At 39.0% G+C, this 20,949-nt stretch overlaps 1 protein-coding gene across 1 annotated transcript in view; it reads left to right on the top strand.

The window, feature by feature from the left end:
• Positions 1-20,572, top strand: part of CEP126 (centrosomal protein 126) — a 103,359-nt gene extending 82,787 nt beyond the window's left edge. Inside the window, exons 10-12 of the mRNA XM_047070717.1 lie at positions 9,498-9,562; positions 19,241-19,323; positions 20,365-20,572. Coding sequence (XP_046926673.1) covers positions 9,498-9,562; positions 19,241-19,323; positions 20,365-20,572 — 356 coding nt within the window. The remainder of the gene's footprint in view (positions 1-9,497; positions 9,563-19,240; positions 19,324-20,364) is intronic.
• Positions 20,573-20,949: the final 377 nt, after the last annotated feature.

Below are 20,949 nucleotides of genomic sequence, written 5' to 3' on the forward strand. Positions count from 1 at the left end.
CAGGCACCCAATAAGGGAACTCTTAATCTGAACTCTTAAAGCTGAAAATAAAGAAGATAGAAAATATGTACCAAACAAATTCTAACCACAGGCAAATTGGTTTCAGTGTCTTATTATGAGACAAAATAGAAAATATTAAATTACATAAAAAAGATCATGATGACCAAAGTTTTAATTCAGGGATTAACCAAGAAATTAAAAAGGAAATTAAAACGTACATAGAAGCCAATGAAAATGAAACCACGACAGTCCCAAACCTCTGGGACACAGCAAAGGCTGTCATAACAGGGAAGTATACAGCAACCCAGGCCTTCCTAAAGAAGGAAGAAAGGTCTCAGATACACAACCTAACCTTACACCTAAAACAGCTAGACAAAGAAGAGCAGACAAAGCCCAACACCAGCAGAAAAAGGGAAATAATAAAGATTAGAGCAAAATTCAATGATATTGAAATCATAAAAACAGAAGAACAGATCAATGAAATCAGGAGCTGTTTCTTTGAAAGAATTAACAAAATTGATAAACACCTAACCATTTTGATCAAAAAGAAAAAGGAAAGGACTCAAATAAATAAAATCACAAATGAAAGAGGGGAGATCACAACCAACACAGCAGAAATACAAACATTAATAAGAGAATATTATGAGCAATGATATGCCAACAAATTAGGCAATCTGTAAGAAATGGACAAATTTCTGGAAACATGTCAACTACCAAAACTAAAACAGGAAGAAATAGAAAATTTGAACAGACCTATAACCAGCAAAGAAATCGAATTAGTAATCAAAAATCTCCCAAAAAACAAGAGTCCTAGGCTGGATGGCTTTCCAGGGGAATTCTACCAAACATTTAAACAAGAGTTAACACCTATTCTCTTGAAGCTGTTCCAAAAAATAGAAATGGAAGGAAAATTTCCAAACTCATTCTGCGAGGCCAGCACTTCATTACCCTGATTCCAAAACAAAGACCCCACTTTTTAAAAAGGAGAGCTACAGACCGATTTCCCTGATGACCATGGATGCAAAAATTCTCAACAAGATACTAGCAAACCAGATCCAATAATACATTTAAAGAATTATTCATCACAATCAAGTGGGATTTATTCCTGTGATGCAGAGCTGGTTCAATGTCCACAAATCAATCATGGTGATACATGACATTAATAAAAGAAAGGATAAGAAGCACAAGATTCTCTCAATAGATGCAGAGAAAGCATTTGACAAAATAGAGCATCCTTTCTTTTTAAAATTTTTTTAATGTTTATTTCTGAGAGAGAGACAGAGCATGAGTGGGGGAGGGGCAGAGAGAGAGGGAGACACAGAATCTGAAGCAGGCTCCAGGCTCTGAGCTGTCATCACGGAGCCTGACGCGGGGCTCAAACTCACAGAATGCGAGATCATGACCTGAGCCGAAGTCGGACGCTCAACTGACTGAGCCACCCAGGCACCCCCAAAATACAAAATACTTTCTTGATAAAAACCCTCAAGAATATAGGGATGGAAGGATCATACCTCAAGCTTATAAAGCCCATATATGAAAGACCCACAGCTAATATCATCCTCAATGGGGAAAAACAGAACTTTCCCCCAAGGTCAGCAGAAGTCTCCCACTATTGCATGAGGGTCACAAAATTCTCTGGCACAAAACTTGTCAGAGATACAAAGCAAAGTTGACAACTGTGAGGACAGAAAACTTCCCTGCTCCCCCACGATGAGACCAAAAAGAGCAAAGTAGCAAGCACTAGAACTCTGCCAGAGGAGAGGCAGGAGCCTACAGAGAGCCTGGCTGGGTTGTGCAGGCACACAGGAAGGCCAGACACTAAGAGTGGAGTAGGAACATTGAAGAAAAAACCTCCATGACCCTGCAGAGACATAGAACAACACCGGAGGGATGTAAACCAGTGAGGGACTAAAGGCACAAACAACAAAGCAACAACAAAGCCCAAACCCAGGGGCACCTGCTGGCTCAGTGGAGCAGGGGACTGTTGATCTCAGGTCAGAGTTGAAGCCCCATGTTAGGTGCAGAGCCTACTTAAAAAAAAAAAAAAGTCTCGGGCTCCTGAGTAGCTGCATCATTAAGCATCTGACTTTGGCTCAGTTCGTGATCTTACAGTTCATGCGTTCAAGCTCTGCATTGGATGAGCTCAAGCCCCACTTCTTTCTCTCTTTCTCCCTCACTCTCTCTCCCTGTGCCCCTCCTGGGATTCTCTCTTTCTGTCTCTGCCCTCGCTCACTTGTGCCCTTTCTGTCTCTCTCAAAAACAAAAACAGAACCAAAAGCTCAATTCCTGGTGATTAACCACACACACGCCCCAGTTGTGTAGCAGAATAGGCATCCCCATTTCCTGGCATAAGTCCTATTTGCCTCACTAACCACCATTGTAAACATAAAGTTTAGCATTCAGTCAAAAATTAACAAACACCAAAAAAGTGAGGAAAGACGCTCACTGTCAAGGGACAAAGCAGGCAGCAGACACAGACCCAGAGGTGACTCACACACTGGAACTCTCGTGCAGATGCTTTTAGTGGCTGTGACTAACGTATTAAAGGTTCTAGGGGGAAGGGAGGCAGGTACACATGCTGCAGCCTCTTTCTGCTGGAGGAGAGTCCCAGGCAGCACACCAACAGAAAAGCCACAACTGCTGGGGTCATGTTCAGACAAGCTATCGCTCCATATTGGAAAAAAGGGATACCAGGTAGAGATTAAAGTGAACTCCTATCAAATATCATATATAAAATTTAGTGCCAAATTACTGTGGTTAAAGATTAAATATGAAATAAAATATATAAAGCTTCTGAGAGATTATATAAAAATATTTTCTAACCTCAGGGTAAGGAAATATTTCTTAGAGCACATGGAACATGATCCAAAGAGGAGAAAAATAATGAATTTGACTATATCAAAATTATAAACTTGTCTTTGTATCAAAACATGATTAAAACAAGGAAAAAGGCATGACGTGAGAGAATATTTAGAACACGTACAAGAAGGACTCATATTGGGGCACCTGGGTGGCTCAGTCAGTTGGGCTCTGTGCTGTCAGTGTGGAGCCTGCTTGGGATTCGCTCTTTCCCTCTCTCCCCCTCCCCAACTCACACTGTCTCTGTCTCTGTCAAAATAAATGAATAAACTTTAAAAAAAAGAAGAAGAAGGACTCATATTCACAGTATATAAATAGGGGCGCCTGGGTGGCTCAGTTGGGGTTGAGCCTCCGGCTCTTGATTTCCACTCAGGTCACGATCCCAGGGTCGTATGTTGGACTCTGTGCTGGGCATGGAGCATAGAGAGGCTCGCTCGCTCTCTCTCTCTCTCTCTCTCTCTCTGCCCCTCCCCCACCTCTCTCCCATCTCTCTCAAAATAAATACTTTTTTTTTTAAAGCAATGGAATACAGTTACATATTCCTCAGAAAGACACAGGTTTAACAGTGGGGGATGCCAGGCATTGGTAATGGTGTGCAGCGGTGGGAGCCCCTCCCGCAGTGCCTTTGGGGTGGGTGGGGTGAGTGGGTGCAGTCTCTTGAGGAAATGTCCTGCCATCATCCGATAGGTTGAACATGAACAGACCCTACAAGCCAGTAATTTCCCTTCCAGATGCATGCCCTCGAGGAAGCCTGCATGTGTGCATCAGGAGACATGCAGAAGTATACAAAGATCATCATTGTTTTTAGAAGCCCCAAACTGAAAACACCTAAATATGGAATATCCATGTGCCGCTGTTCAGCAAGGAAAATGAACAAACTCCAGCTACACACATCATCATAGATGATTCTAAACAATATAATTTGGGGCAAAATAAGGCAAATCACAGCACAAGAGCAACAAGTCAGGAGGAGTTAAGATGACAGATGAGTGAGGGGACCCTGGACTTGTCCCTCAAACTCGGCTAGATCAACATCAAACCATTGTGAACACCTAGGAAATCGATCTGAGGATTCACACAATGATCTGCATAGTTTGAGGGAGAGAACGCAGCAGGTGCATAGTGCTGAGAGGTGAACTGGGGGGCGAGAAGAGCCGGGGTACCTCGGGGGGGGGGAGTCGTTTTTGCCAAGAGGAGAAAGGGGGAGAGAGCAGCACCTCGAGTTTTTGCAGAAAAGCACTTCCCCCCGAAAGCAGCTAGAGAGAAAGAATGAAAACATGCTCTGGGGACTGGACAAGAAAATGTTCCCCAGAACCATTGATGGGGGGAAAAGGAGAGGGTTTCAATACCACCAGGTTTTTAGAAACAACAGTGTGCCAAGTGTGACGTTTCAGAGGTCAGCACCTCGGAAATAAAGCTTTAAAAAAAACCATTAATAATAGTAGGAGGCTTTAATACCCCACTCACAGCAATGGACAGATCATCTAAGCAGAAACTCAACAAGGAAACAATGGCTTTGAATGACACTCTGGACAAGATGGACTTAACAAATATATTCAGAACATTTCATCGTAAAACAGCAGAATATACATTCTTTTCGAGGGCACATGGAACATTCTCCAGTACAGATCACACACTGGGTGACAAATCAGCCCTCAACAAGTACAAAAAGATGGCGATTTTACCATACATATTTTCAGATCACAACAATGTGAAACTTGAAGTCAACCACAAGAAAAAGGTTGGAAAGTACTCAAACACATGGAGGTTAAAGAACATCCCACTAAAGAATGAATGGGTTAACCAGGAAATTAAAGAAGAAATTTAAAAAATACATGGAAGAAAATGAAAATGAAAACACAATAGTCCAAAACCTTTGTGATGTAGCAAAGGCAGTCCTAAGAGGGAAGTATATTGCAATCCAGGCCTATCTCAAGAAGCTAGAAAGGTCCAAAATATACAACCTAAACTTACAGCTAAAGGAGATAGAAAAGGAATGGCAAATAAAGCCAAAAGCCAGCAGAAAAAGGGAACTAATAAAGATTAGAGCAGAAATAAATGACACACAAACAAAAAACAGTAGAACAGATCAATGAAACTAAGAGCTGGTTCTTTGAAAGAATTAACAAAATTGGTAAACCACTAGCCAGACTTATCAAAAAGAAAAGAGAAAGAATCCAAATAGATAAAATCACAAATGAAAGAGGAGAGATGACCACCAACACCACAGAAATACAATCATAAGAGAATACTATGAAAATTTATATGCCAACCAACTGAGCAATCAGGAAGAAATGGACAAATTCCTAGAAACCCACAAACTATCAAAACTGAAACAGGAAGAAATACAAAATTTGAACAGACCCATAGCCAGCAAAGAAATTGAAAAGGAAAACTTTGAAACTCATTCTATGAAGTCAGCATTGCCTTGGGGATTCCAAAACCAAGGACCTCACTAAAAAGAATTACAGGCCAGTATCCCTGATGAACATGAATGCAAAAGTTCTCAACAATATATTAGCAAACCAAAGTCAGTACATTAAAAGAATTATTCACCATGAGCAAGTGGAATTTATTCCTTGGCTACAGCACTGGTTCAATATGTGCCAATCAATCAATGTGATACATGACTATAATAAAAGAAAGGATAAGAACCATATGATCCCATCAATAGTTGCAGAAAGAGCATTTGACAAAATACAGCATCCATTCCTGATAAAAATCCTCAAAAAGGAGGGATAGATGGACCTCAAGATCATAAAAACCATATACAAAAGACCCACAGCTAATCTCCTTAATGGGATAAAACTGAGAGCCTTTCCCCTATGGTCAGGAATAAGACAAGGATGTCCACTCTCACCATTACTATTTAACATAGTACTGGAAGTCTTAGCCTCAGCAATCTGACAACAAAAAGAAAAAGCATGCTAATCAGCATGGAAAAAGTCAAACTCACTATTTGCAGATGACATGATACTCTGTGTGGAAAACCCAAGAGACTCCACCAAAAAGGTGCTAGAATTAACATATAAGTTCAGCAAAGTCACAGGATATAAAATCAGTGTGCAGAAATCTCTTGCATTTCTCACCAATAATGAAGCAGCAGAAAAAGTAATCAAGGAATTGATCCTATTTGCAATTGCACCAAAAACAATAAGATACCTACAAATAAACCTAACTAAAGCAGTAGAAGATATAGAGGCGCCTGGGTGGCTCAGTTGGTTAAGTGTCCGTGGTTCAGTCAGTTAAGTATCCATCTTCGGCTAAGGTCACGATCTCACTGTTCATGGGTTCAAGCCCCACATCGGTCTCTGTGCTGACAGCTCAGCACCTGGAGCCTGCTTTGGATTCTGTGTCTCCCTCTCTCTCTGCCCCTCCCCCGCTCATGCTATGTCTTTGTGTCTCAAAAATAAATAGATATTAAAAAAATTTTTTTAATAAAAATAAAACATTAAATAAAAACAGAAGTAAAAGATCTATACTCTGAAAACTATAGAAAGCGTATGAAAGAAATTGAAGTGGACACAAAGAAATGGAAACGCATTTCATGCGCATGGATTGGAAGAACAAGCATTGTTAAAATGTCTATACTACCCAAAGCAATCTGTGTATTTAATGCAGTTCCCATTAAAATACCACCAGTATTTTTTGCAGAGCTAGAACTCACAATCCTAAAATTCGTATGGAACCACAAAAGATCCTGGATAGCCAAAGCAATCCTGAAAAAGAAAAGCTGGAGGCATCACGATTCTTGATTTCAAGCTGTATTACAAAGCTGTAGTCATCAAGACAGTATGGTACTGGCATAAAAACAGACACATAAATCAGTGGAACAGAAGAGAAAACCCAGAAATGGACCCACAACTATATGGTCAACTCATCTTTGACAAAGCAGGAAAGAATATCCAGTGAAAAATAGACAATATTTTCAGCAAATAGTGTTGGGAAAACTTGACAGCAACATGCAGAATGAACTGGACCACTTTCTTACATCATATACAAAAATAAATTCAAAATGGATGAAAGCCCTAAATGTAAGGCAGGAAACCATCAAAATCCTAGAGAAGGACACAGGCAGCAACCTGTGTTGCTTTGACCTCAGCTGGGGCACCTTCTCACTAGACAACATTGCTGAAGGCAGGGGAAACAAAAGCAAACATGAACTATTGGGACTTCATCAAGATAAAAACTTCCACACAGCGAAGGAAACAATTAGCAAAACCAAAAGGCACCCCACAGGATGAGAGAAGATACTTGCAAATGAGGTATCTGATAAAGTGTTAGTATCCAAAATCTATGAAGAATGTCTCAAACTCAACACCCAAAAAACTAACAACCTAGTTAAGAAATGGGCAGAAGACATGAATAGACATTTTTCAAAGGGGACATCCAGATGGCTAACAGACATGAAATAATATTCAACATCACTCATCATCAAGGACATACAAATCAAAACCACAATGAGATACCATCTCACACCGGTCAGAATACCTAAATTACCAACACAAGAAACAACACATGTTGGCAAGGATGCAGAGAAAGGGAAACACTCTTGCACCGCTGGTGGGAATGCAAACTGGTGTGGCCACTGTGAAAAACAGTATGACGATTCCTCAAGAAACTAAAAATAATACTACCCTACAATCCAGCAATTGCACTATTAGGTGTTCACCCAAAGGATACAAAAATATAGATTTGAAGGTGTACATGCACCCTGATGTTTATAGCAGCATTATCTATAATAACCAAACTATGGAGAGAGCCCAAGTGTCCATCAACTGATGAATGAATAAAGAAGATGGGTGTATATATTCAATGGAATCAAAGAGAATTAACTCTTGCCATTTGCAATGATGTGGATGGAACTAGAATGTATTATGCTAAGTGAAATAAGTCAATCAGAGAAAGATAAACAGCATATGATTTCAGTCGTGTGTGGAATTTAAGAAACAAAACATGAACATATGGGAAGGTGGAGGGGAGAGAAGAGAGGGAAACAAATCACCAGAGACCCTTAAATATGGAGAACAAACTGAGGGCTGATGGAGGGGAGGTGGGTGGGGGATGGGCTAGATGGGTGATGAGTATTAAGGAGGGCACTTGTGATGAGCACTGGGTGCTATATGTAAGTGATGAATCATTGAATTCTACCCCAGGAAACTACATTGCACTGTAAATGAATCAAAATTTAAATTTAAAAAATAATAAAAATTCAAAACAAAAATCAGGTCAGTTTTACTTATTTGAAGTTCAGAAACAGGTAAAACAAGCAATATGATATACATGTATACTCATGTGCTATAATTATGCAGACACAAAGCCCATGTAATCGGTCACCTCTGTGGGCAAGGAAAGGAAGTGCAATCCCCAGAGAGGCATGGAGATGGGAGCTCTGGGAAGCTCCTAAAATAGTGATAATGTGCACATTTCTCAGTCTAAGTCATTACATAGACATTAGCTTCATTATAATTAATTGCAATATGTATATATGCTCTATATGTTTTTTGTGTTAATTTAAAAATTAAAATTTAAGAATAAAATATTAATAAGAGTGCCTGGTGGGCAACTCTTGGTTTTGGCTCAGGTCATGATCTCGAGCTTCATGGGATTGAGCCCCACATTGGGCTCCACGCTGACAGTGTGGAGCCTGCTTGGGATTCTCTCTCTCCCTCTCTCTCTGCATCTCCCCTGCTCATGCACAAGTTCTCTCTCTCTCTCTCTCAAAAATAAATAAACTTTAATAATAATATATTAATAAAAAGCAGGGAGCTACAACCCCAGCAGCAATATATAACTAAGGCTGTAAGATGTCCAATTATGAAGATCAAGAGTAAAAAATTCAGGTCAGTTTTTTTAGAGGGTTTTTTCCTATTAGATACTTCGACATACTTAAATGCTTCACATAAAGGATTCTGCTTGAAGGTGTTTTTTTTTTCTTTTGCCCAGACCCTTGCTTTTATATGGACCAAAGCTTAAGCGCTGAAAAGGCAAGAGTTGACGAATTATTCAACTTTTATGCCTTAATAGCTAAATAAACATCTCTTCTTTCCTGAGATACTCAAAGAATCAAATTTACCTTTTGTTTTACAAAAGAAGAGGGGCACCTGGGTGGCTCAGTCAGTTGAGTGTCGACTTCGGCTTAGGCCATGATCTCATGGTTCATGGGTTCCAGCCCCACATCAAACTCTGCACTGACAGCACTGAGCCTGCTTGGGATTTTCTCTCTCTCTCTCTCTCTCTTTCTGCCCCTCCCTCGTTCATGCCCTGGCTCACTCTCTCTTGATTGCTCTCTCTCGCTCTCTCAAAATAAATAAATAAACTTTAAAAAGTAATAAAAGTACTGTATTTTTTAAAAAGGAAGAAAAAAAAGACAAGAAAACCCAGCATTTGAAGGAAGATTGTTATAGAATAGTCAAAGTATTAGGAATTTCTTTTTATCAACATTAATTTTATGTAATTGTTTGTCATCAAATTACTTCTATTTCCTAACCTAATGCAAGGCTAAAGACTGTTTCTGGTGACCAAAGAAGAAAGTCTGTTCCCCACATTGAGTATTTGACACCAGAACTTAACATTTGATTCTTCTCTGTCAGCATACGTAACTGAATTATTTTTGTGTCATGGTATGATTATTTCAGATGTACAAGAAACCATTTGCAAAAATCCATCCATCAAAAATACCTTACGAATAATACCATTTCTGGTAAGTACTTTAAGAAGCTCTTATTTTTCTCATTTTAGGAAATGTCATGATTTTGTGTGTAAGAATCCTGTATTGAAATTAATTTTTCTTGATAATTGGCTTTTAGGGAGTTTTTCTCCCAGTCAACTTTCAATGATGAGACGTTTTGTTAGAATCAGCAAATATCCTTTCATTTAAAACAATAAAAATATATAGGACGCCTGGGTGGCTCAATCACTTAGGTATCCGACTTCAGCTCAGGTCATGATTTCAAGAGTTCTAGCCCCACGTAGAGCTCTGGAGCTGCTTTGGATTCTGTGTCTCCCTCTCTCTGCCTTCTCCTACTTGCACTTACTCTCTTTCTCTGTCTTTCTCAAAAATAAACATTTTTTAAAAATTAAAAAAAAAATCAAAATATAAAGTTTTTTCCATCCAGAGTATTTCATCATCCATGGGAACAGAAACTGATATCATTGCACTACTGATATGTAGTATATGGGTATGTAGCCTAACCGGAAAATTGTTGGTTATTTTACCATGGTAATGATCCCACTCTTGCCCATCTCCCTTTTGTGTTTTCAAAGTTCAAAACTAGACATCATTATTTGGAATTTTGTTTTGGTTTTTTGCCTTGACACTGGATTCTGGTAAAGATACACATATAAGTGGCAATTTAGTGCATTAAGGAATTTTCAGTCTAACAGGGAGAAAGAACACACATGGATAGTGTATACAAATTACCATAATATGAATTAAGACTATGTGAGGCACCTGGACTCTTACTATCCTCAACTTAGGTGTTCGACAAAGAAATGCATTGTTAGAGGGGCGCCTGGGCGGCTCAGTCTGTTAAGCGTCCAACTTTGGTTCAGGTCATGATCTCCCAGTTCGTGGGTTCGAGTCCCGCATCAAGCCCTTTGCTGACAGCTCAGAGCCTGGAGCCTGCTTCAGATTCTGTGTCTCCCTTCTGTCTACCCCTCCACCATTCACACTCTGTCTCTTTCTCTCTCAAAAATAAATAAACATTAAAATTTTTTCTAAAAAAAAATGTTTTCTTAGAGAATTCATTGGATGCTTGCTCAATTGTTTTTCATCACATACCCTCAGTTCTGTAATCTTGACAGGAAAAAGTATGACGACACAAGTATACTTCATTTCTTATTATTTGCTCTTACATAAACAAAGTTACACATTTCCTGCCCACATTTTAGATTTTTGCTGTGTCCTGAGTGTGGTAGTAAAGAAGAAGAAGGAGGCTGCCCCTGCCTTCATGAAGCTTCTTATTTCGGTCTCTGCAAATGGTTCTCAGAAACGGCCTTTTTGGTGTGGCATTGTTGATGCAGTGACGATTGTACAGGAGTCTTTTGGCAACTGTCACTTTGACTCCTGATCTATTTTCTTCTATAATTTCTATAATTCTCAAAAATTATATATCTCTCTGGAAAATTCACGAGAGTGAAGTTTATATATTAATCCACCATGCTGCACCCCCCACATGTGTGTTTTATTACTGTTTTTTGTGTTTCCCCCCATTCTATCATTCCTTGTGTTTTCTTCTCCCACAGTGTTTGGTGGTGTTGCTTTGAGTTTTTCCTCTTAGGAAAAGAAATGGACTGGCATATTCACTCCTGTTGAGATACTTGGCTTGAATTTTAAAAGATAATTTTTCATTTTTAAAAATTATTTTTTGAAAAATTTTAATGTTTACTCTTTGAGAAGGAAAGAGAGAGCACAAGCAGGGGAAGGGCAGAGAGAGGGAGACACGGAATCCGAAGCAGGCTCCAGGCTCTGAGCTATCAGCACAGAGCCCAATGTGGGGCTCAAACTCATGAACCATGAGATCATGACCTGAGCCAAAGTCAGAGGCTTAACTGACTGAGCCACCCAGGTGCCCCTCACTTCTAAAAATTATTTTAAAAGACTTAAAACCATTTAAATCATTTAAAAACAATTTCTGGGAAGAAGTATAGTGAATTTCTAAAAGTGGGACTTTAGACACTTGTAACATGAGCAAAAGAAATAATTTTGAGCAGGATCTCTCAGGTGACAGGCAGTCAGCTTCCACCACTCAGAGCAAGTGCTGTTGTAAGATTTCAGAGGAACAAAATTTGGCCCATCCCTTCCTGTATCCCTTCACTGATTAGTCATAATCATCTTAATGGTACTGGCATCTATCCTCCAGTGTACCTGTGAGGGCTTCTAGAGAGAAGAACCAGTGTAAAGTATTTAGAACAGTGCCTATAACACAACACATGCTAGACACCATTGGGTTGCATTATCATTAGTGCCACTATTGTGATCATCTTATCCATTTACATCGTCTCAAAAAAAAGGTTGCATCGTTTCAGAAAAAGGTTACATTCCTGAAACTACTTAAGTGAAATGCACATGCAAAGCATAACTTCCTTGTAAATAATAGGAATCATAACAATTTGTAACAATTCATAGTCCCACCTACCTCTCTTTTTACACTATGAATCTTCCTTCCAGCCAAACAAATTTAATGCGTTGTCCTTCAAGTCTGAAGTACTCTGTATGCTGTCATGTTTTTCTCATTGTTTGTTCATGTTCACCCCAGCTCCAAACTGCACCAGCTGTACTTTTGCTCTACCTTCCTAATCCAACCTATCTAAGCACCAACTTAATGTCACTTCCCCCATGAATCTCTCCATGACCAATCCAGCTTATGATGACCACATTCTCCTCTGAACTTAATTACTGTAGTACCACTGGTTTTATACTTCTACTCCATAGGTATTTTTGTGGGTTGTCTTTTTACATGAGTGATCTTCTTTGGAACTATATTCTTGAGGCTGTTTTTCCATTTACCTGTCTACTTCATAGAAACTAGCACATACTACATACTTGAAAATATTGGTTGAGACTTTATGATTTTTTTATACCTGGTTTTTAAATATATGATGTACCTTTTTCAGGCTACAATAAAATGAGGTGATGTATTTGAACTGGAAACGTTTTTAATATTCTGAAGCAAGATTTTATGCCCCATAAAATACCACTGTTTTCTTGCAAAGCCCCTTGGTGAATGCTAAATGTCAATTAATACTCTTTAATGGCACCCAAATTTTGTTGAGATATATTTAGAAACAAGAATGGAAGCACACTTAAGGATTCCTACCACTGAAAAGCACTGTCCCAAATTATTTCACACACATTATCTTGTTTAATATTCTAAGCGAAGGACATCAAGGAATTTTCTCAAGTCTCACAAATATTCAGTGGCAGAGCCAAGATTCAGTTTCCCAAGTTTCCCCCCAAAACTCTTCTACCTCTTTTAATTCTTACTTCAGTTGATGACACCATCCTCCAGACTTCCCAGACAGAAATGTGTATCTCATCCAGGCTTCTCCTTCTCCCATGCCCACAGGCAATATGTCCTCCTGATAATACACCTCAAATCCATCCACTATCTTCATTCCTACTGTTAGTGCCTTTGTTTAAGAATTTATCATGTTTCAGGCGGCAAGGATGGATGAAGCAGAGCAGCGAATCAGCGATACAGAGGACAGACTTATGGAGAATAATGAAGCAGAAAAAAAAGAGGGAGACCAAAGCAAAAAAAAAGAGCATGATATAAGAATCAGAGAACTCAGTGACTGATTGAAAAGGAATATCATCAGAACCATAGGGGTCCCAGAAGATAAAAAGAGAGAAAAAGGGGTAGAAGGTTTATAGGAGCAAATCATAGTGAAAAAGTTTCTTAACCTAGGGAAAGACACAGACATCAAAATCCAAGAAGCACAGAGAATTCCCATTAGATTCAACAAAAACCAGTCATCAACAAGGCATATCATAATCATATTCACAAAATACTCAGGCAAGGAAACAATCATGAAAGCGGCAAGGGGAAAAAAGTCCTTAACCTACAAGGGAAGACATATCAGGTTTGCAGCACACCTATCCACAGAAACTTGGCAGGCCAGAAAGGAGTGGCAGGATATATTCAATGTGCTGAATAGGAAGAATATGCAGCCAAGAAATTTTTATCCAGCAAGGCTTTCATTCAAAATACAAGGAGAGATACAAAGTTTCCCAGGCAAACAAAAATTAGAGCAGGTTCATGACCACTAAACCAGCCCTGCAAGAAATTTTAAGGGGGACTCTGAAGGGAGAAAAGACAGAAAAAAAACAAAACAAAACAAAACCCAAAGCAACAAATACCAAAAGGACCAGAGAGCACCACCATAAACTCCAACTCTACAAGTAACATAATGGCAATAAATTCATACCTTTCAGTACTCACTCTAAATGTCAATGGACTAAACACTCAAAAGACATAGAGTAACAGAATGGATAAGAAAACAAGATCCGTCTATATGCTATTTATAAGAGACCTATTTTAGACCTAAAGACACCTTCAGATTGAAAGTAAAGGGGTGGAGAACCATCTATTATGGTAATGGTCGCCAAAGAAAGCTGGAGTAGCCATACTTATATCAGATAATCTAGATTTTAAAATAAAGACTGTAACAAGAGATGAAGAAGGGCTTTATATCATAACTAAGGAGTCTATCCACCAAAAAGATCTAACACTTGTAGACATTTATGCTCCAAACGTGGGACACCCAAATATATAAATCAATCACAAACATAAAGAAACTCATTGATAATAATACCATAATAGTAGGGTACTTCAACACCCCACTTAGAGCAATGGACAGGTTATCTAAATAGAAAATCAACAAGGAAACAATTGCTTTGAATGATACACTGGACCAGATGGATTTAACAAATACATACAGAACATTTCATCCTAAAGCAGCAGAATACACATTCTTCTCCAGTGCACAAGGAAGATATCTAGAATATCTGGACACTGGGACACAAATCAGCCCTCAACAAGTACAAAAAGATGGATCATACCATGCATATTTTCAGACCACAATGCTATGAAACTCGAAATCAACCACAAGAAAAAATTTGGAAAAATAACAAATACTTGGAGACTAAAGAACATCCTACTAAGGAATGAATGGGCTAACCAAGAAGTTAAAGAGGAAATCAAAAAGTACATGGAAGCCAATGAAAATGACAACACCAAAACCTCTGGGACGCAGCAAAGGCAGTCATAAGAGGGAAGTGTATAGCAATCCAGTCTTTCCTAAAGAAGGAGGAAAGGTCCCAGATACACAACCTAACCTTACAACTTAAAGAGCTGGAAGAAGAACAGCAAATAAAACCCAAAACCAACAGAAGACAGGAAATAGTGAAGATTAGAGCAGAAATCAATGCTATCGAAACCAAAAAAAAAAAAAAAAAAAAAATCAGTAGGAAAGATCAGTGAAACTAGGAGCTGGTTCTTTGAAAGAATTGACAAAATTGATAAACACCTAGCCATTTTGATCAAAAAGATAAAGGAAAGGACCCAAATAAATAAAATCACAAATGAAAGAGGGGAGATCACAACCGACACAGCAGAAATAAAAACAATAAGAGAATATTATTAGCAATTATACACTAATAAAATGGGCAATCTGGAAGAAATGGACAGACTCCTAGAAACATGTAAACTACCAAAATTGAAACAAGAATAAATAGAAAATGTGAACAGGCCCATAGCCAGTAGAGGAATCGAATTAGTAATCAAAATCTCCCAAAAAACAAGAGTCCAGGGCTGGATGCCATTCCAGGGGAACTCTACCAAACATTTAAGAAAGAGTTAACACCTATTCTCTTGAAGCTGCTCCAAAAAATAGAAATGGAAGGAAAACTTCCAAATTCCTTCTTCAAGGCCAGCATTTCATTACCCTGATTCCAAAACAGGACAAAGACCCCAATAAAAAAGAGAACTATAGACGAATTTCCCTGATGAACATGGATGCAAAAATCCTCAACAAGATACTAGCTGACCAGATTCAACAATACATTAAAAGTATTATTCACCACAATCAAGTGGGATTTACACCTGAGATGCAGGGCTGGTTCAATATCCGCAAAACAATCACTGTAATACATCAATAAAAGAAAGGATAAGAACCACAAGATTCTCTCAATAGATGCAGAGAAAGCATTTGACAAAATACAACATCCTTTCTTGATAAAAGCCCTCAAGAAAGTAGGGATAGAAAGATCATACCTCAAGATCATAAAAGTCATATATTAAAGACACATCACTAATATCATCCTCAATAGGGAAAAACCGAGAGCTTTCCCCCTAAGGTCAGGAACAAGACAGAGATGTCCTCTCTCGCCACTGTTATTCGACATAGTATTGGAAGTCCTAGCCTCAGCAATCAGACAACACAAAGGAATAAAAGGCATCCAGATCAGCCAAGAGGAGGTCAAACTTTCACTCTTCACAGATGACGTGATAGTCTATATGGAAAACCCAAAAGATTCCACAAAAAAACTGCTACAACTGATCCATGAATTCAGCAAACTCACAGGATATAAAATCAATGCACAGAAATAAATTGCATTCCTATACACCAATAATGAAGCAACGGAAAGAGAAATCAAGGAATTAATGCCATTTAGAATTGCAGCAAGAACCATAAAATACCTAGGGATAAACCTAACCAAAGAGGTGAACATCTACACACTGGAAACTATATAAAGCTTATGAAAGAAATTGAAAAAGACAAAAAATTGAAAAATATTCCATGCTTCTGGGTTGGAAGAACAAATATTGTTAAAATGTTGATGCTACCCAAAGCAATCTACGTATTCAATGCACTCTGTATCAAAATAATACCAGCATTCTTCACGGAGCTAGAACAATCAGCCCTAAAATTTGTATGGAAAAAATTTGTACAGAAAAGACCCCGAATAGCCAAAGCAATCTTGAAAAGGAAAACCAAAGCTGGAGGCATCACAATCCTGGACTTCAAGATGTATTACGAAGCTGTAATCATCCAGACAGTATAATATTGGCACAAAAACAGACACTCAGATCAATGGAACGGAATAGAGAACCCAGAAATGGACCCACAAACATATGGCCAACTAATCTTTGACAAAGCAGGGAAGAATATCCAATGAAAAATAGACAATCTCTTCAGCAAATAGTGTCGAGAAAACAGGACGGTGAAGTTCAGAATGAACCTGGACCACTTTCTTACACCATACACAAAAAGAAACTCAAGATGGATGAAAGACCTAAACATAACACAGAAAGCCATCAAAATTCTAGAGAAGAAAGGAGGCAAAAACCTCTTTGACCTTGGCTAGAGCAACTTCTTAACACATCTCCAGAGACAAGGGAAACAAAAGCAAAAATGAACTATTGGGACCTCATCAAGATAAAAACCTTCTGCACAGTGAAGGAAGCAATCAGCACAACTAAAAGGCAACCAATGAAATAGAAGATATGTGCAAACGACATATCATATAAAGGGTTAGTATCCAAAATCTTTAAAACTGATCAAACTTAACACCCAAAAAACAAATAATCCAGTGAACAAATGGACAAAAGACATGAATAGACACTTCTCCAAAGAAGACATCCAGATGGCCAACCGACACATGAAAAAATGTTCAACTTCACTCATCATCAGGGAAATACAAATTAAAACCACAATGTGATACTACCTCACACCTGTCAGAATGGTTAACATTAACAACTCAGGCAACAACAGATGTTGGCAAGGATGTAGAGAAAGAGGATCTCTTTTGCACTCCTGGTGGGAATGCAAACTGGTACAGCCACTCTGGAAAACAGTATGGAGGTTCCTCAAAAAATTAAAAATAGAACTACCCTATGACCCAGAAATTGCACTACTAGGTATTTATCCAAGGGATACAGGTGTGCTGTTTCAAGGAGACACACACCCCAACGTTAATAGCAGCACTATCAACAATAACCAAAGTATGGAAAGAGCCCAGATGTCCATCGATGGATGAACGGATAAAGATGTGATATATATATACAATGGAGTATTACTCGGCAATCAAAAAGGATGAAATCTTGCCATTTGCAACTACGTGGGTGGAACTAGAGGGTATTATGCTAAGCAAAATTAGTCAAAGAAAGACAAGTATCATACGACTCAATTCATATGAGGACTTTAAGATACAAAACAGATGAACATAAGGGAAGGGAAGCAATCATATAAAAACAGGAAGGGATGCAAAACATAAGAGACTTGTAAATATGGAGAGCAAACAGGCTTACTGGAGGGGTTGTGGGAGGGGGGATGGGCTAAATGGGGAAGGGGCGTTCAGGAATCGACTTCTGAAATATTGTTGCACTATATACCAGCTAACTTGGATGTAAATTTTAAAAAATTAATTAATTAAAAATTGGTTTCTATAAATAAAAACATCGAGTAAACATTAAATTTATTCTATAAATAAAAAACATTTTTAAAAAAAGAAGAAGAAGAATGTGTCATGTCTCACCTGAAGAGATGTGATCTGTCCAGGGTATCTTTCACACCATCAGCCCAGAGTAATCTTTGTAAACCGAGAATATGAACATACCACTCTCCTGTGTCAGCACTTACCTGTCACCTAAAAGATGAATTAAAACTCCAGAGAACTGCATTCACGACCTTCCCAGCTGCACCTCTGGTTGCTCCCCAGCTTGTAAGTTACATACGTGTGAGCGACAGGTAGGTCTCCCTGGAGCTCCCTGTCCTTCCAGGGCCCACACTGCCTTCCCCTCATCCCCTGCCTCACAGGACTTGTCCTCTTACATACTTCTCTCCTACTCATTCTTCCAGGCTTCATTTCACCGCCATTCCCTCTAGGAAGGCTCATTCAGCCCAAGTTTTATCCTGTCAAAGTTGAGAACTTCCTCTTTTTGGCAACTATAGCAGCCTGGTTTTTTTCTTTTCATAGAAGTTATCATACTGGTCTCCTTTTTTTCTTTCCTTTTCTTTTTTTAATTTTTTTTTTAATGTTTAATTTTGAGACAGAGAGAGCACAAGCAGGGGAGGGGCAGAGAGAGAGGGAGACACAGAATCTGAAGCAATCTCCAGGCTCTGAGCCATCAGCACAGAGCCCGATACAGAGCTGGGACTCACGAACCGTGAGATCATGACCTGAGCTGAAGTCGGCGCTTAACCAACTGAGCCCCCTGGGTGCCCTCTTTTTCTTCATTGAACAGATATTGCCTGGGTTTTCACTGTGTCAGACACACAGTGCCTGTGTGTGAGGGCTGGGACTAGAAAGAGGAAAACACTTTCCTGCCTTCAAGTCTCTTGCGTTCTAATAGAGACGACATGCAAACACTGTCCTCTCAGAGGCTTGTCCCAGGGCGTCCTGAAGACACCAGCCATGGCTTTTCAGTGTAAAAACTATGACTCTTAGAAGCAGAATTTTTATTTTGGAATATTTACTTTTTTTAATAAATTTTATGAATTTATGAATTTAATGAATTTTTACCTAATGCCCTCTCAAGCAACTTCTTTAACCCAATATATGTTGTTAAACTACACCTAGGGTGTTATACGAGTTGCTGGAGCTTCCCTTAGAAAATAAAATCGCTCAATTGTGACTATTTACACACCAGATTATGATAAAAGGCACCTGCTCATCACCTTTTCCAATAGCAAAGGGTGAAGATTATGAATTATTATCATTGGTATGATGCTTTATGTGAAGTGGTACTCATTATGTTGAGGTTGATGTCTATGTAGCACTTGAGAATTTGAATTATGAATTTAGTGTTATAGCATCCATAATCTGTAAGGAGATCCACCTGTGAATCTGCCTATGACTACTACAGTAAAATAGTGTTCTGAAATTATGTCACAGAACAGCCAGCCAAGGACCAGTCTATCTCCTGATGTTGGATCCAGAGAAAATACTGATGAAGAGTAACAGTAACTATTAAATGGAACCATTATTTTTGATAATCTCCTGTAAATATATCCTAGATTTCTGCATTTGTTAATAATTTAAAATACTATAACCATAAAATAAAGGTAAATCATAACATGGGTAATGGAGATAAACTGACTAGTTTACATTTATGCTACAAGTTTATTATGTATTTTATTGATACATTTTTAGTGAATGGAAATGCTTCATTGTTTTTAATGGGCATGCTTCTGAAAATAAATTCATTATATTTAAAAATACAACAGGATATTTTGTTATTAAAATTATGTATTAGCTGTAGTTGTGAAGCTTTGTTTTTCTAAAATTCCTAATAAATTCTATTAAATTTTGGTACAGTGGTGTAAAAAGTTGATGATTTTTTTTAAGTCTATTTATTTTGAGAGAGAGAGTGGGGGAGGGGCAGAGAGAGAGAGCAAAAGAGAGAATCCCAAGCAGGTTCCAAGCTGTCAGCACAGAGCCGATGTGGGGCTTGAACCCACCAACTGTGAGATCATGACCTGAGCTGAAATCAAGAGTCAGATGCTTAACCGACTAAGCCACCCAGGCATCCCTAAAAAGTTTATGATCAGTCAGTAATATCCCACATATAGAGTAAAGCTATTTGTTTAAGACTTTGAAGGATCTCTGTACTTTGGAGTTGTTGCCAAGGGATGTTAAGAAAACCAAAAGAGGGGCAAGGATCTCTCTCTGACACTCTCTGCCCCTCCCCCGACTCGTGCTCACGCGCTCTCTCTCTGAAAATAAATAAATAAATATTTAAATAAAGAAACAAGAAAACCAGAGAAACCCCTTGTATGATCATGAAACTTCATATGATTATCAAAGTTTTTTCATAGAATTATGATAATCGCATATGTCTTTTTATTTTCAATCAACCTTTCTACTTCAGGCTCTCTTCTGGATTGCTTCAGGCTGAGTTTCTGACCTCTCACACTAGTAAGGCTGACAGCCTGGCATTTGTAGAGCATGCTGAGATGGCCAGAGTGAAAATCTCTCGTACCAGGCCTGTCTTACAGGCCCTTGGCCCCTGGAGAGAATGTGCGCAAGGTTCCGCCCCCTGAGGCCTCCTGCCCAGCTGGCGGCCTGTTTGCCACCTTTCCCTCAGGGCACCGGTTCCCCCAGCCAGCACCGCACCCTGGGCTCAGCATGCCTTTCCTGTCCCACTACCATCCACCAGAGTCCCCTCAAACACTGCTGAGGTTGACTTCCGCGAGTGCTTCCTAAGAATCCTCTCTACTACCGCTGGTATAAATTATGTGCCTCCCTGACTGTAGTTGTTTGTGTGGACGTACCTCTCTTGTGGATAGAGAGCTCCTGACGGTTAGAGGTGGTCATTCGCATCGGTGGCCTTAGGAATTAAAGCAGGGACCCAGAGGCAAATCAACATAATGAACGTAGGGGAAAATATTCAACCGTTCCCTTTATCAAGCCCCTACTATGTGCTAGGTGCTGCTCCAGATATTAGGAACACAATAAAAAACAAAAGTAATTATTTTCTTGTCTCATGGAATTTACATTTTAGCAGGGAATACAGATTTTCAACATAAGAATATGCCAGCGGAGTTATAAAGCGTGCTGAATGAAAACCAGAGCGCAGTAAG

The sequence above is a fragment of the Lynx rufus genome, unplaced genomic scaffold (assembly GCF_022079265.1).
Source record: "Lynx rufus isolate CCGP_SWC_20201006 ecotype Redwood Valley unplaced genomic scaffold, mLynRuf1.p SCAF_9, whole genome shotgun sequence".
NCBI lineage: Eukaryota > Metazoa > Chordata > Mammalia > Carnivora > Felidae > Lynx > Lynx rufus.